Genomic DNA, 17,416 nt, shown 5'->3' with positions numbered 1-17,416 from the left:
GTGTGTAGCACCAGAATAGCCTGAGAGCAGTTAGCGATGAATATTTCAGCCGTTCTCTCTCCCTCTGTTTAAATCCTTCTCTCCTCCAGGTTTTCATCTTCTCTCTCGTCTCTGTCTTCACTTCCATTTAAACTTTTAATTTCTGTCCTTTAACCTGAGCCTCGTAACATCCTCCCCTCCTCCCCTCCTCCCCGTTCCCTCCGTCTCCCTCCGGTTTGTTATTCAAAGAACCAACGTCGACAGTATTAATAAAGTTATTCACAGGAAATGAGGTAGATGTCACTCACGCAGAGATTACAAGCTAATTATCTTGTTGTCTGAGGATCACAGTGTTTTCTTCGTAATATGGGGTTAGTTGGAGAAACAGATAAATATCTTCGGTATCTGGAGGTTTGAGATGATTTTATCACATCACTCAGGTTTTCCTCTTCACAGAGAAGTGAGTTTCACTCTGCTGATAATGTCCAGTGGAAACAGCCTTTGGTTTTGTTCCGTTTGATCCCTTCATCTCTTATCATCGGATAATTAACTCGTGAAAATGTTCACTGTGGACATTTCTGCTTTGGGCTTCTTTAGGATTTCTGCACTTCTGTGATCTCAATATAACAAAGTTGTTTCCTATAATAAAAAGCTTATTTTCCTCAGATGAAGAGATAAAGAATATTAAGAGCAGATTTTACTTTGAGAAAACCCAGGTTAAGAAAATTAACCTGTTATTATGAGAAAACAACAATGTTACTATGAGATAATTAACCTGAGGCAACAGGGTTTTAATAAAAAATGACTGTGGCCACTTAATAATGTCATTATCATGAAAACACCTACGCAGCAGATTGAACTTGTTGCCTTGAAAAATGTTTGTTTATTAGTGAAAAGATTTTATCCAGTTTTCTGGAGACGAATCATCGGCTCGAGATAATTAACTCATCTCAGTTCAGTTTCACGAAGATCCCAAAGGAAAGAAAGAAAGAAAGAGGCACAGCCTACAGAGTGTTGTCCAAAAGAAGAAATAAGGTTTATTTCATTATTAATCTTATATACAGACATTTACAGGGATCTTTGCTAAAGGTATTGAAGATAGTTATGGTAATTTCCTGCTAAGAGAGCGTAACAGAGATATATAAATTACTAGAGACTCTGTCCGGTTGTAGTTCCAGTCTGAGAGAGTATACGGTGCAGTCGATATATATTTGTGAAGCAGATCAAAGAAGAAGCAGGGTCGTCAGTTTGAAACACAGTTTGTTCAGCAATCGTTTCTCCTGCGTTTACTGAGAATACTACACAAACATCTCCCACTCCTTTGCTTTTATTCGATCTTTGCCGTGGCTTTTCCACGTGAGATGATCCTGTATATTTAAATCTGTATGAGACAGAGTTGCACTGATGCCACCTTCACCCTGCAGATACAAATGATCCACTGCCAAACCTGAAGAGGCGGTGTGAGAGGGCCTCCCGTTACTCAGCCTGTGAGCCGCCTCTCTGCACAGCGCTTAGACCCGGTGTGGTTTTCAGGACCAGGAAGCACGGCTCTGCGTTTCTGATCTCACCAACAGTCGAGTATCATCACGGAGGTCAAGCACCGAAGAGAAAATCTAATGTTACAGGCAGAGAAGAGTTTTTGTGTTATTGTGCGTCTGTGATTTATCAGGTTTCTGGTTGAAATGGGTTCAGTATTTTATTAATCATTGTGTGATGGTGTTATTATACACTGTACTTTAAAGTCCGGTAATGGCTGAACGTAACTAAATGTTGCTTATGCTCTCCAGGACGTGGGATGTGATTAGCTTAGCCTAGCTTAGCTTAGCTTAGCATAAAAACTGGAAGCAAGGGAAAGCAGCTAGCCCGGTTTCAAAGCTCTGAGAGCAGCAAAGAAAGGGAAGAGATAGGCTAGCTGTTTCCCCTGGCTTCCAGTCATTATGCTAAGCTAACCACACCCTGACTCCATCTTAACGAACAGATGTGAGATTGATTTTGACTTTTTGTCTCACAGTTTTCAGGGTGAAGAAGCTCAGAGTCACATCCTGAAGCTTTTTCCTCAGGTATAGTCGTGTTGTGTTTCCGTTACCAGCCAAACAATCCTCAAAACACGTGATGTAAATAATTTTCTTCGGATGAAAGCGTTTCTTTTACTGCTCATCAGTGACGGTGAGTTACTGACACTGATGTGTTTACAGGCCGAGCAGGTTGAAGCAGGTTGAAACGCAGTATTTGACCCAGATCTCGGTCCAGACTATGTGCAGATGTTGGGGAAATGGCAGCTGTTTGTTTCTGATGAGTGTGAATTATTAACTGACCCATTTTGCTCTGCAGGGGAGGGAGGGGTGAACTGTTTGTTACCTCAGGGCAAATTAACAAGGTGATGTGCAGTCAATGCAAGAGTGAGGTGAGATGAACATAATGTCTCCTCCTCCTCCTCCTCGTCCTCCTCACAGCCTCAGAGTCAGGATCCCAGTCAGACTGGCTAAGACGAGGGAAGGTGATGATACTGAACCAGCACTGGCAATAATTCTTGTGTTCTGCTTTATTTTTCGTGCTATGTCTTTTTCCCTTTCTGCCGCTGTCTCACGCATAGTTTCCTTTTTCTCCTCCTCCAACTCCACCTTCTCCTCCATCTTTTCTCCACCCTTCTGCTCCTCTCCTGGTGTTGTTGAGTGGCCCCCAGGAGTGGGTGTGCCCTGGGTAGAGGTGATGCGTAATAGGGTGTCCTCAGATTCCCGTGCAGAGGTGGAGGTGCTTTCAGGCTGGACATCAGTTGTTATGGAAGGAGAAACAATCTTCTCATCTTCACTGTCCTCCTGAGGGGAGGACTCAGATGTTGCTGGAGGAGGAATAACTGTCCCCTCCTCTTTATCTTCCTCCTCTTCTTCAAAATCACCATCACCATCATCACCATCACCATCAGTGTCAGCAACTAGAAAACACAACAGAAGAAAATCACTTTTCCTAAACTTCTCAGATCGTCTCAGGAGGACGAACAGATTATTGATATCACTGATTTAACATTTCGTCTCTTAGATGTTAAGTGAGAGATTCCTGTTCCAGTTTCCTGCAGCTCAACTTCAGCCAGTTCCCACAACTAAGAACGTGGCTGCTGTGATCGTCTGCTCGGTGAAGGACTTAAACAATTAACAGTTAATCAGTTAGCTTATCAATATTTTGAGATTAACTTTGTTCATTAACAACTCTTCTTGACTGACAAATACAATCTGTTACATATCTGCCTCTACTTGTTTTTTCTTTAACACTAATGCTGATAAAAAAAGCAGCGAAAAACATTTTACACAACAAGAATTTCTGTGGGCAGAGAGAGAGAGAGAGAACAGAGAGAGAGAGCAGAGAGAACAGAGAGAGAGAGCAGAGAGAGAGGAGAGAGAGAGAGAGAGCGTGTCGTACCGCAGAGGTTGTTTTCACATTTGTGTTTTTCTGGGCAACTGGAGCACCAGTCACCCTCCACATACGGCCTCTCCCCTTCAAAGTTCCCTCTGAGGACACACACAGGTGAACACACACAGGTGAAACACACACAGGTGAAACATACACAGGTTCATTATGACTCAGTATTCATAAGGACTCTTTATACCATCCATTACTTTGCAGTGACACATAAAAATTCAGTCAACACACTGAACATTAACACAGTGTGAAGAAAATGATTACTGTCCACAAGAGGGAGCTCAGGTTCTGACATTAGCAGAGACACTGTCAGTGAGGGCAGAGGCTGCAGCTGCAGCAGCAGCAGAGTGAGTGGCAGTAGTGACAGCAGGAGGGGGCAGTGGCAGTAGTGACAGCAGGAGGGGGCAGTGGCAGTAGTGACAGCAGGAGGGGGCAGTGACAATAGTGACAGCAGGAGGGGGCAGTGGCAGTAGTGACAGCAGGAGGGGGCAGTGGCAGTAGTGGAAGTTATCTGCTGTAGCAGCAGTAGAAATAGTTGTGATGGTCGTCCTGTGGTAGTAGAATAGCTGATGCTAGTTGTGGTTCTGTAGTAATCATGGCAATACCAACAGCTGTGATGCTATTACATATATGTATATAACAGTAGAATTAGCAGTAGCAGCAGTAGAAGTAGTTGTGGAGTGTGTGGTTGTGTAGGACTGAAAGTGCTGCTCAGGTAGTTGCACTGACGCTGGAAAGTAGTTGCAGACGAGGAAGGAGACTCTCTCCCACTCCAGCCCCTCCATAGTGTTACAGAGATGGAAGGCACAGCCGACTCTGTGTGTGTCTGCCCACACCATCTGTAACACACACACACACACACACACACACAGGTCAAACTCAGCTAGTCCGGTCCAGAGACATACACGTGTGTATGAAGTATGAATGTAAGTTTGTGTTTGTGTCCGACCTGTGTGTAGTGTCCACACATCTTGTCTTCGTCACAGGTGTTGTTGTGGTAGTCATAATCCAGATGTTCTACAGGAACCAGTTTCATCAGAATACGTTAGAATTCTCTACAGCAACGAATCGTTTACTCCTATAATTCATTTTTTTAGCTCATGAAAAGTGGTAGTGGAAAAACAACGAGGTCTTCCTGTTTAATGTGGTGGAGCAGACGTATAATGTCTGACCTTCATTATCACATTACAGACGTCACATTAGACTGGATTTAACTGTATTATCCCAGCTGATTACGTTAGGTGACGACATAAATGTCAGAGTTCTCCTTTGACATATCAAAGTGTCTGCTGTGAGAAGCACTTCCACATCCAGCAGCATGATCCTTCACCTGGAGTGGATCTGGAGTCTTTGTCCACCTGATGAGTCTCAGTCTCTTTTAGCTCTGTTTTTGGTCTCTACCAGCTCCTGAGGGAAACATCTGGCTCTTTATTTGTGGACCAGCTGGTCTCTGACTGTGTCTGTCTGTCTTTTCAGATGGAGGACCCGCTGTCCTAGAGTTTAGTTTTACAACAGACCCTGAACCCTGATGAACATACTCACCCAGGAACCATTTCTCCAGAGCCTCTCTGAGGTCCAGAGCCCCGGTGCCGGCGAACAGATTCTCTCCGGTGTCCTCCAGCTCTGGGTTGTGATTCCAGATACATTTAGTAGCGTAGCCCTCTGCGATCAGCTTCAGGCCCGTGTCCCATTTCTGCAGAGAACCAGGGACAATTCTGTAGAACAAACTTTGCCTCACAAAACTTGAAAAATGTTCTCGGCAAATTGATCCGTCAGCTTCTGATGTGGACAAAACAATGAGACTTAGACCCCCTGAGACACAGCAGGCATCAGACTCGTGTGAGGACAGAGTCCACAGCCATGCTAGCTGCTTTGTCGGGTGGTATGTGTTGTACTGATGTAAGAGGAGAAACAGACCTCCATATTATCTTTTAAACGCAGCTGTATTACATATTACACATATACATTATTATATATTATACATCAAACATTTCAAACTCAAAGGTTTGAATTATTGTTCACAACATTAAATTGGTTGCCTCTTTAAACCTGTTTTTAATTAACATGATTTTATTGTTTGGCTGTTTTTGATTCATCATTGTTTCACGGCCTGTAAAACACTCCGGAGCAAAGTGCTACACAGATGCTGTAGAGCTGTTTTATCATGATCATATAAAATCCTTTATGTCTTTATATAATAAAAGCAGTGGCAGATCTTTGGCGCTGACTTCAGCTGATTCAGCGACAGGATGATTTCTGATGTTTGGCCTGTGAACAGTCCAGCAAAGTTCATTTTCAGTCGCTGGTTAGAAGAACATCGTTAAAAATGATGTGACGTTTAATATCATATCATGGAAATGTGCAAAAGACAGGAAAAGGAAAGTAAAGAAGCGTTTTGATTTATAAACAGCACACTGTGTTCGACCCTGACTCCGCCAGGAAACCATAACTGTCACGGCCTCAGGATATTTCACATACATGTTTCTGTTCTCTGTGTCTTGTTTCCTTTACACGCAGATAAAACCAGGTGGTATTCCAGTACGAGATGTGTTCTGTGAGCATTTATTTCCTCAACGCGATGCCCTCGTCTCCCACTTATCCCTGAGCTGACCTCTGACCCTGACCACAGCCTGACCCTGCCTGTCTGAGCTGCGTATTTCCTGTCCATCGTGCACGTGGCATTAACAGAAATAAATGGAACCATGAGTCAGCAGTTTGGTTCGGTTCTCGAACAGAACGAGTCACCAGATCCTCAGTATCGTGTTGTCAGACCTTTCAGATAGTGACAGAGTGAATATCAGACCTTTCACTCACTGTCCCAGTTGAAAGTCCACATTTAGCCAAAAACAAGCAGCTGACTCTGACTGCAGCTGACTTCACATAGGACAGTTATCCCTGTGTGAACTGAGTCTCATCCAGCAGCGACTGTGTAGAACAACACCTGCGACGCAGCCACACCTGCACACCTGCAGCTCCTCCCATTTTCACACAAAACAAAACGATTTTTGTGTCACCAGATTTAGTTTTGATGTGATTTTAGGTTAGAATTGAACAATTGAAATTTAAAATGTATGATTGATTTATCAAGTCAGTGTCCACTGGACGATTTGCTCCTGTAAAGCTGTAAAGTGGATTACGATGTTTTTATGCGCTGATCCTGTTTGCTGATGTTTGTCTGATGAGCTGCAGCAAACAGCCAGGTCACTGACCACAGAACTTCCTGAAGGAGAAAAATGTCCATGCATCAGTGTCACAGCAAGCGACTTAACTCATTCAGAAACAAGTATCTGAAGCATTTATGCTTCAGCAGCGCTCAGAGAGCCGAGCACGCGCTGGTGTCGCAACAGCAAGCGTCTTTAACTCGGCCTGACTCTGGTTTGAGTCACTGTTGCTAAGATACTAAGAGAATGAACAACAGGACCCTGACTTAGAGTTGTGTGTGTGTGTGTGTGTGTGTGTGTGTGTGTGTGTGTGTGTGTTTATTTGACACACAACACAAACAATAGTCAGGGGTCTCCTTCACATTCCTCCTTCTCTCCAGGCTCTCTCAGCATCTGGTCTGTGTTATGACTTTGGGTCATGAACATGGTCATGTAGTAACACACACCCACACACACCCACACACACACACAGACACACTCTGTGAACAGCTGATTGTGTTTCTGATCATCTTAGACCTAAAGACTCATGGGTAATTTTTCGTTCTCCGTCCTTCGGGCTCTCGGCTCATAAAGCTCAGTATCTGTTCAACGAGTCGTCGCTGCAGCTAAACGCTAACATGTGATTGTACCTCTGCTGATGCATCTGCAGCTGAGCCCCAGTTAAACGCACCACACCCATGAGCTATGTCGTCATGTTGGCTGTGTTCTGTCTCTGGTAGTTAGTAAGAAGTTAATCAGCTGCACTGTTGTGTTTTGTTCAACACAAAATCAGACATGTTTGCACACAGGTGTCGACACTTTTGTCTGAAAACTTCACAAAGTGAAGAAATTCTTTTTTTTCCCGTGGATTTATTTTCTCATTTCCTGAGCTGCTTCAGGAGCCACTGCAGCGCCGCCACATGTTTCACACGTGTGCGATGCTTTGTTGCTGCTTTGTGTTGCATTTTGTGACATTTGGACAGACTGTACTTTCTCAGATGTGTGTTCTGTGATATACAACTGAACATTTCTTTTTGGTTTTTTCCAGGATGAGCAAACTTTTGGTTTCAAACCTGACGTAGATTTGGTTCTTGGTGGTGGAAGTGACTTTTAACATGGATCAGTATTTAGCTAAATTAACCTGCTGGCTAGTTAAGTAACTAACCAACCAACCAACCAACCAACCAACTACCTAACTAACTAACTAACAAACATCATCACAGCAGTGGATGGAAAAACTCACAAATTAGCATTTTTGTCAATTTTCTAAATATTGTGTGAAACATTGAGCAGTAAATAAAGATTTCGGACACTTACTAATCGTTTTCATCGTTTCAGGTGCAGAATGTCAGACATAATTTTTCCATCAGTAAAATGTGACACTCGTCCTGCCCCCTGCTTTTCCACTGTGGGAAATGAACTATGGCTGTTGTTACCCCCCCCACCCCTGACTAACACATTCATGAGTTAAAGTTGTGTTTGTATGTTGTCCTGCTGTCGGCCTGAACAGAAACAGATGATGTTTTACTCACACATTATTTTTTCATAATAACAGAAACCATTCTGACCCTGATGTGCACAGCATTGTTTAAATGGATTATCCCTGATATTTACTTTAATACAGTTTAATATGATTTAAAATGTTTATGTTTTGTCAGTGGAAGTTTTTTTCCTGCTTTTCATTCTGAGCTTCTTACAGATGGTGAAATATCACAGAACAAACACTGGACCTGAGTTAATCCCAGTCCTGCAGCATCACAGCGTCTCCTGCTGAGGGGATCTTTCCCTGCAGGTCCGGTTTTCTGGTTCTGGTTCAGCCTCTGAGGCTCAGGAAGGTTTGAGCTTGTTGGGTTTCACAGAACCTGATTAGGTCTCTCAGTTTTTGCATCCTTGTCTTCTTCTGTCATTCTGTCTCACCCACCTCTCCTCTTCCTTTCCTGCCTTCCCTCTTTCTTCTTCTTTCAATCCTCTCTCTATTTCCTTTTTCATTTCCAGTCCAGCTTAAAGGCAGAAAGAAAAACATGACTATGGAAATGCCCCGGTGGGGCTTCCATACGGGCGGATACAGGCTGAGACCTCTCCTGGTCCACACACACACACACACACATAAAGATGCACACACACATTCCTGTGGGTGCTCATTCATTCACTACCTAATTTTCATTTCTCTCTATCCAAACATTGTGCTCCTTCTCTTCGTCTCTCTGCTCTTTCCCAACAGTCGTCCTCCTCCTCTGTTGCTCAACCCAGAGAGCTGACTCCCTCCCTCCCTGTCTGTCCTGGGGGATGATCTCCCTGCTGTGTTCCTCCTCTAACGCTCATGTTATGAGCTGGATGGAGTCTGCAGAAGGAAACACCCGTGTGTTCCTGGAACCCAGGCCTGGGTTTACTCAGCGTTTCTGCTGTGTTTGAAAGAGAAGATCTGAATCTGTTACCTGTTCACACAGCAGGTTAGGTTTAGTGTTCGGAGGGTGAGGGTCAGGGTGAGGGCTGTTAATGCACTGAGCCATCTAATAAAGTTCTGAGTAGAGGCGGTTAAACTGGAGGGGGTGGGGGTGATAATTAACATGGATGTTTGCCATCCATTGTCTTTAATTGTGAGCAGCATTTATCAACCAGAGGAAGATTCTTTTAACATCTCAGTGAAGAAGAGAAGGAAAATAAGAACAAGAGTAATGAAGCATAAACAAGACAACAAATTAAAAAATACAAGCCTGAGAGTTTGGTGCTTTGAGCTAAATGGTAACATCCACATGCTAAATGCTCAACATGCCCAGTACCAGTGTTTGGCAGCAGCTCGAGTTCTGTGTCTGAAAATGAAACTGAAATAAACAAAAACTCTTCATAACAATAACTGTGTAAAACCAGTTCTGGAAGCTATTATGTTTTTTTATCAGACAAGGTCAAACAGAAACGGCTGCAGTCGCTCACAGCTCTGGACTTTTTTCCTAAAATGGGAAAATCTGCCACAATCTTTTCCTGAAAACCACAGCCAGTCATCTACACACCTCCGTAAACACTTCAACAACCTCCAGCTTCGATCCGGTCCACCAACCAAACCAAAACAACCGACCGGCCTCAGCCTGCCCAAAGCTCGGAGACAAAATTTCCAGCATTTTAAGCATTTTAATCTGATCCTCAGTTCAGGTGGACGTCCCACGGTTACAAACTGTTAACTGCTAAATATGGCAGTCTCATTTTGTTAGTTACAGCGGTGTCAGCTTCCTGTGACGGTCACGGTCCCCAGAGGATGAATGTTAATGACTTCAGAGTGGTTCCCTGACTTTTAATTTACATTAGCAGGTTGACATTTTGGTTCGGAGTGAATTAACTCAGCTTGGACAGACTGAGACTGAGATTTGGTGCAGACATTCGTCTTCCCCACAGAATGAACTGTAATGAGTTGGTTGATCCCTTCACATTTCCTCTGGTCCTCAGGTCAGAATATGAATTTATCCAGTTATTTAGTGTTGGCCAAAAGTCCAAATTTCCACCTTCATATCACTTCAACATTTCATGACAGGACAGAGTCAGCCTCTGTTGTCTCTCAGCTGCACCGAGATTTATGCTAACAGTTTGTGTCCTATGCTAAATGTTAAAACGACCAAGCTAACATCCTAAACATTAGGAACATTACTGTCAGCATATTAACATCATTTAGTTGTTGCTGTCATGCTTATATTAGCATTAGCAGACAGGTCAAAGCTGAGTTTAGCCTAAGTACAGCTGAGGCTGACAAAGTGAATTTAAATTGAAAAGTCAAACATTTCAGTTAAAGGCACAGTTTGACATTTTGTGAAGTACTCGTATGTTTACCATGCAGCTCTCCTGTCTGTAGCCACCAGCAGCCCGTTAGCTTAGCTTAGCATAAAGACTAGAAACAGCTAGTTTGGCACCTCTAAAGCTCACTGGCGCTAGTGTTGTACGTCTCTTTTATGCCAACAAAACCTGTGTAAAGGTGACGCGTGTTAACACGAGACACAAAAGTGACACAACAGTTAAATGTTAAGCTGTTTTATAAAATCTCTGAAAAAAAAGGACCAAAGACGGAGCTTAGCTCAGAGCAAAAACAAAAGAACTCAGGACAAACTCAAATTCAAAGCTCTCAAAGGCTTTAACTATATCTTCCAGATTCAAGACCTAAAACAGGCAACTGTCCAATAGATGACTAGTGCGTGAAGACAAAAGGAAAAGTGGTCTGATCATGAAAACAAGGGACACAAAGAGCAGATACAAACAAGGATAATTAGAACAAGACAGAGCAAGTACAAAGTACAACACAGCAAACAGCACCAGAGCTCAAATGTTTGTTTATCTGGGACAGAAAAAGACAGAAAGACAAAACTGAGAGACGAATCAGTCTGGATCAGTTCTGCTGTGGACTGAAGATGAGCATCACACTTCCTCATTTTCTTCTCTACTTCCCTCTCCTCCTTCCTTTTTTATCTTCCTCCTCCTTCCTCTTTGTTACCACATCATTTGGTCTGAACCTCATCCTGTCATGTCTGCGGTCACACTCATGTTCACCAGGAGTCTTTTACACAAAGTTAAATACAATCAGACAATGATGAGACATCTAAAAAAAGATTAAGTCTGTGTAGAGTCATTTCTTTCTTTTTTTAAAATCACAGTTTGTCTTTTGATATTTTCAGCGGCGGATTAATCCACGTTTGGTTCTGCAGTGAGTGTTTGTGACATCAGTACGTGTGTGTGTGTGTGTGTTTTAATGGTGTCTGATAACAGTGGAGCTCTGAGGCTCAGAGAATCAGAGACATCAGGCTGTGATACACAGACTTTGTTAGTCGGGGACATTAATTGTTGGTTTGGCTCTGCACACTAAATTTATAAACACTAAATTCTCTGCTAATTGAAAGATTCATCCACATCTGGCCTGTTAATTACAGCTGTGTTTTTGAGGATTGTTGCTTTTTTGTTTTCTTTATCTTATCTTTATCTTTTTGAGACAGTTGTTGCTGATTTGTAAGGACAGTCGTGGATCATCATGGGTCATCATTAATAAATGTCTCCGTATTTTAAAGGCTCTGTTCCTCCCAGAGCTCAGTCACAACACATTTCTCCTGTTGTTCCAGATATTTTCAGTGTGACTTGCTGAGGTTTGGAGGTTTCAGGTTGTCTCCATACAACAAAGCTCAATGACCGATTTGTGGCTCTCCTGCTGCTGCAAAATTAGGTTAGTAAAACTTAACAGCAGCATCTCTTTTCTGAGTATAATGACAAGTGTGTGACGTCCTGAGGTCTGTGGATTCATCGTTGTTTGCTCCTCCCTCTGAAACCTCCTGCACCTAAACTGAAAGCTGAAAAGTTTGTTTTCTGAAAATTCACATGGAAACTGTTTTTCTTTTGATTGTTGATTGTTGTGGTTGTTTTGGACTCTGGGTGTGTTTGGTAGTTTTTGATCAGTGGGTTGTTTGAGACGTCTCGTACATTGCCGTACGGAACGTTTTGTCCAGTTGCATTTTTAATTCTGATCTCGTACGATATTTTGTCTCTTTACTCTCCAGCTGTGGCAGGACACTCAGATGTCAACCACAGAAATGAGCGGATCATAATGAATAACCAAGTCACTGTGTCGAGCACCACAAACCAAATACCTCTGAGCTTCGCTGCACTGATGGGATCCTCAGTCGCACTGAGGATGTTCCTAGAGACGTCTGATGTCAGCTGTCAGTCAAAGTCTGCAGCGGTTCATTTGTGGTGTGAAAGTGAAGCAGACCGACCTCAGGATTTTGGGACAGCAGATATGTAATTATACAATAAATCTGAAGGATGGATAACGATCACAATCATCTGCTGATAGTAGGAGCCGTCAAGGAAGCAATGAAGCGCTGCATGACTGGCTCTTAGTCAGAGCAGTGGAATCTTCCTGTGGGTCCATGTGATGCACGGGGACATGACTCAAACTGTCTGTATGACGTCAGGACTTTACTGCTCCTGGTTTATCTGTGATAAGCCACAAGGTTTGTTTCTGTCCATCAGAATGTTTGTGCGTTTTTAATTAGCACATAACGAACGAGGGAAATTAGAAAAACAAAACAAAAAAAAACTACACTTGGTCTGGACCAAATGAACAGAACTAAACTGCAGGTGTTAAAGTGACCTGAAATATCAGGAGCAACAGATCTCACACTGGGTAACAGCTTTGGCTGGTTGGGAACTGTTACTGTGGTGATTCTTTAAATCCCTCTGAGACACTGTGTGTGATCTCGGTCTTTAGAACCTGATTTAGGACCCAGATTCTAAAGCATCCGGTTCTGTCTCACACTGTTTTAATAGTTTTCTTCTTGTCAGGGTTTAAAAGCCTGAAACAACATTTGAGCCATGATGAGATGTTAAAACTCTCCACTGAATGAATGAGATGTAAAATATTGCCTTAGCAGCAGGCGAACACCTCAGTAGCTCAGTGACAAAGCAAAGGCAGCTCATGTCTCTCTCTCTTTGACGAGCTAATTAAGTTTAAGTTTATTCCTATATTAACCTTCAACTGGGGAAATTACTAATTAATTAATTGACTGTTAATCCCAGAGGAAGAATCGGTGCCTTTTCATGAGGATTAAATGAAATATTAAAGACGCACATAGAAAGTTGAATCTCTGCGCAGATTCAGATTGCAGCTGCGGTGTGATGTTTTAAAAAATGCCGTAATGAAATGTGACCTGGCGACATGAAGCAGCTCTGCAGGCTGCAGGTGTCTTACCAGAGGCAGCATGGCCGTGGCGCTGGGTGACACCAGTCCTCTGTAATGGTTATGAAGCTCCACCAGCATCTCCTCCTGGTCTTCGCTCAGAAAGCTCCAGGCTCCAGGAACCACCAGGGCGCCCAGCAGCAGCCATGCCCAGAGAGGGGTTCCCCTCGGTGGGCAGAGGCAGCCGCGCATGGACCCCCTACTCAGCCTGGAACTCCTTGAGGCTCGATCCTCAGTAGTCCATTGGGTCGAGGCCTCCTGGCCGGTGGAGACCACCTGGAGCTCTGAGAGGCTCCGCTGGTGCATGATGGGAAACAGAGTCCTGGGGGACGTATCCTCAAGTGGTCAGTCCAGAGTCCAGTGTGTGTGTCAACAATCAACAACCGTGTTTGTGTGTGCGTATACAATAGGCCACTTGTCTTTCTCTGCGTGAGTGTGTGTGTGTGTCAGTGTCTGTGTGTGTGTGTGTTTAAGAGTCGGTAAAAGTGTGTGTGTTCCCTCCTCAGTGCCTCTCAGCTCTGCAGAGCTCTCTCTTTCTGACCCAGCTTTAAGAGTTAGAGGATCCTCCCCTCCACACACACACACACACACACACACACACACACACACACACACACACACACACTCCACATTTCACACACTGCACCGACTGGTACGCACAACACCCCCCCGCCCCCCTCAATCCTCTTACTCCATATTCTCCATGTCGATCTCTCTCCACCTCCTCTTCCCTGTCCCCCCTTCTCTCCTTTCAGTCTCTATCTGTCTTTTTTCTGTTCTTCTGCTTCAGTTTGTCTGACACTCATGTGCCCACATATTCACTGGCAGTTCCTGGTGCCTGTGACTGTTCTTCCTGTCCATATGTGTCCATACTTGTCCACACTCATTTTCTCTTTTCTTCCTCTGTTTCTTCTCCTTTGTTTTTTCTTTTCTCTTCCCTCTTTCTTTATCTCATCTCTTTCTCTATGTCCTCTCTTCTTTCCTTCTGTCCCTCCCTCTCTTTTTTTTTGAAATTCAGACTTTTTGATATTTTAACGGAAATGTTTGCCTTCATTTTGACAGTGAACAGCAGAGAGGAGACAGGAGGGGGAGAGGATGGAGGGATGTCACCGTCTGCGTCCCAGCACAGTGCGTACGTATTCCTGCAGTGTGGTATAATGAAAGAAGAAGAAATGTGAAAAGATCAGCTACAGTTCAACATGTTGACGTTTCTCCCCCCTCTCTTTCTTCATTCCTCTCTGTCTCTCTCTCTGTGTCTCTATCAATGAAGAGTTTGTTGAAATGCCTGGAATTGTGGTATGGACTCACACACAGACTCACTCTGTCTCACTGACCAGCTGATGCTGATACTGTCATGACCAGCCCCTGAGAGGCTGCTTTCTCAACCATTTTCTTTTGTTTTGAACTCCTCTGTGGACATTGGACCTTTTTGGACTCTTGTTTGGTTTCTTCAGTTTTGTTAGCAGTAGTTTGTTGTGTATCTTGTCTTGTTCTACTTCCTGTCTTTGTCTGGTTTTCCCTCATTTTGTGATTGTCTGCCCCGCCCTAATTGGTGTCACCTGTCGCCCATTGCCTTGTGTATTTAAGTCTTGTTGCTTCCCTGTGTCCTGGTTAGTTCGTCTCTGTCCATACCGGAGTCTGCACTGGAGCCTCGTCAAGTCCCCGTGTTCGTTCCCGTACCTGTGCCCTGCGTCTTCTCCCTCATGGACTTACCTTGGTTTCCTTTTGTTTTCAAGTAAGGACTTTTCGTTTAGTTTTGTTCCTGAGTGTTTTTCTCCTTTGTGGATGATTTTTAGATGTTTACGTTTTGTTCTCTGGTCCTGGAATCTCCCAGTGATTATGGTTTAATTAAAAGACTTTTAGTTCACTCGTCTGCCTGTGTTAGTGGTGGAACATTTAGCAGCTAAAGAGCCAGATGTTTCCCTCAGGAGCTGGTGGAGACCAAACACTGAGCTGAAAGAGAGGGAACACTGGACTGAGATCCATCAGGTGGACTCAGAGACACTGGACTGAGATCCATCAGGTGGACTCAGAGACTGCTCCACATGAAGGATCATGTTGGAAATAAGAAACTGTTTGATCACAGTTTAAAGCATCAAAGTTGATGATATTTCATAAGAATCAGTTTCTGCTGTGAAAGCACAGAAAACTGAATCATGTCTTTCTGGAATTTTATATTTTACTGAGACAAAGTCATAACAAACTAAAGGTCCACTCACTGGACCTATAATTCGTTATTAGTTTGTTTGGCTTTTTTATCAGTTGCATGGCAACACATAAAAAAAAACAAAACGGCAGAAACACACAGAAATCTGTGACCAATGAAGACAAAGAATCACATCATGGAGCAGGAGGAGTCACAGCTGTCACATCTGGACAGTGTCCCAGCAGTACTTTGACACTGTGACGCATCAGGGAGGTGGTAAAACTACAGCTGAAATAAAATATGGGAGCTGGTCAGAAAGAAACAGCTGCTTTAACCTTTTCCAGCTAAAACGTCTCTTGACCAATGTTAAACCTTCATGGATAACTGGTAACAGGTGACTCAACTCCAGTGTTCCCATTGGCCACAGCAGGCAGGTGTCAGAGTGTGTGGGTACATTTAAATTCCTTTACCTGTGTCCCTCACATCTTAGTCCCTCCCACTGAGGAGTGATGAACGTCAGGCTGAAGACGGATTCGCTCGCAGTTTTCTGCTGTGGTTCGACTTTGGAGAACTTGGATCCTCTGGAGCTCGATCCTCGATCCTCTGAACAGAAGTAGGAGCTGTGGAGCCTCCATCATGGTGGAGGACCAGATCCATTTCCAGGCCACGCAGGGATTCAGGGGTGAGGAAGGATCAAATAACGGAGATGTTCCCTGCACCGGCTGCCAGATACACGTGACTGTAGGTGTGTGTCAGCACGTACTCGTCCATGACATTACTGTAACTGTACATGTGCAGTAGTTACAAACCGGGATGTGAATATTAGAGAATAAATACTGAAAAGGCACTGAAGCAAGTGCATATGATGATTTAGAGAGTAGACTGCAACCTTCAGAATGTGTGACTCTGTTTCTGAGTGTGTGTGTGTGTGTGTGTGTGTGTGTGTGTGTGTGTGTGTGTGTGTGTGTGTGTGTGTGTGTGTGTGTGTGTGTGTGTGAGTGTGTGAGTACCATCCCTGACACAGATGCATCAGAGTTGGTGACTCGCGCTGTGAACCCTCGACAAATCTGTGTTTTCATTTTCTCAGCCAAGCACATCACATCATAACACACACCCTGCTGTACCCACAGGCTCACATTTCACTGTAAAACACATTCCTCAGTGTGTGTGTGTGTGTGTGTGTGTGTGTGTGTGTGTGTGTGTGTGTGTGTGTGTGTGTGTGTGTGTGTGTGTGTTGAAGGAAGCAGATGGGGTGAATGTGTGAAACTGAATCTTGTGGGGTCACCATTTGCTCCATAACACCGTCCTCATGTTGACAGTCTTCAGGGGGACACGGCCCATGAGTGTCCCGACCTCGCTGTCACACATCACTTCAGTACTGTAGCGATTTAACGCCGTGTTCATGAGCTACAGCTGCAGTTCCCAACTTTCCTCGTTGACTTGAGTGTTGACATGAACACAAATGTATGAGCTGAAAACCTGTATTTACAAAAGTCCGATACAAATGGTCGACATAGAAATGAACAGTGCACAGTGTTTGTTTGTGCAGAACACGCCGTGTGCGTAGGGCCCCACGTTTGGCTCGGCGCGGCCCTGAGCTTCAACCACAGTCTTTATGTATCCAGCTCCTGATGTTCACACAACTGTAGTTGATGGAGATGCTCATTTTCTGGAATTTAAAATTTCAGGAATTTAACATTTGACTAAAGACTAAAAACAAACAACGATCATAAAACAGAAATGTGACTTAAACTAATTTCCATATTTACTGTAAAACTCATTTCATTTCTGAATCTTCACCTTTAAAATCGACTGACTACAAAAGAAAATAGCTCATTTCTTCATTAACGTTCAGGTCACAGTTGAAAGGATCAGGAAGCTCTGAGTTCACTCAGTTAACTTCTGCATTTTGAACCTTCCATCTCTTTCACAGAAAAAGAAAACAGTGCTTGAAACCAAATGAGTGACAGAGACAAAAGAACAATCAGAGACCAGATGACACCATGAGACAGACAGACCACAGAGCTTCAGTGA

General features: G+C 43.7%; 1 protein-coding gene across 1 annotated transcript; it reads right to left on the bottom strand.

The window, feature by feature from the left end:
* Positions 1-991: 991 nt before the first annotated feature.
* On the bottom strand, positions 992-16,323 carry LOC121188693 (peptidase inhibitor 16-like). Its single transcript, XM_041048554.1, has 7 exons — positions 16,297-16,323; positions 13,249-13,592; positions 4,936-5,086; positions 4,343-4,410; positions 4,123-4,232; positions 3,394-3,482; positions 992-2,911 (listed from the first exon to the last, which is right to left on the bottom strand). Exons 2-7 carry the CDS (start codon positions 13,540-13,542, stop codon positions 2,427-2,429), a joined length of 1,197 nt encoding a protein of 398 aa, XP_040904488.1. The 5' UTR covers positions 13,543-13,592; positions 16,297-16,323; the 3' UTR covers positions 992-2,426.
* Positions 16,324-17,416: the final 1,093 nt, after the last annotated feature.

This window comes from Toxotes jaculatrix, chromosome 2 (assembly GCF_017976425.1).
Source record: "Toxotes jaculatrix isolate fToxJac2 chromosome 2, fToxJac2.pri, whole genome shotgun sequence".
Lineage (NCBI taxonomy): Eukaryota > Metazoa > Chordata > Actinopteri > Toxotidae > Toxotes > Toxotes jaculatrix.
The sequence above is the reverse complement of the archived record's forward strand: the minus strand, read 5'-3'. Positions and strand labels throughout refer to the sequence as shown.

What these genes read in the sequence shown, in the direction of transcription:
- LOC121188693 (XM_041048554.1), bottom strand. Translation starts at nt 13,542, where the DNA reads ATGCACCAGCGGAGCCTCTCAGAGCTCCAGGTGGTCTCCACCGGCCAG. An exon ending in CCACGGCCATGCTGCCTCTG is followed by an intron (nt 5,087 to 13,248) that starts GTAAGACACCTG and finishes GGTTCTCTGCAG; the next exon opens with AAATGGGACACGGGCCTGAA. An exon ending in TCTGGAGAAATGGTTCCTGG is followed by an intron (nt 4,411 to 4,935) that starts GTGAGTATGTTC and finishes TGGTTCCTGTAG; the next exon opens with AACATCTGGATTATGACTAC.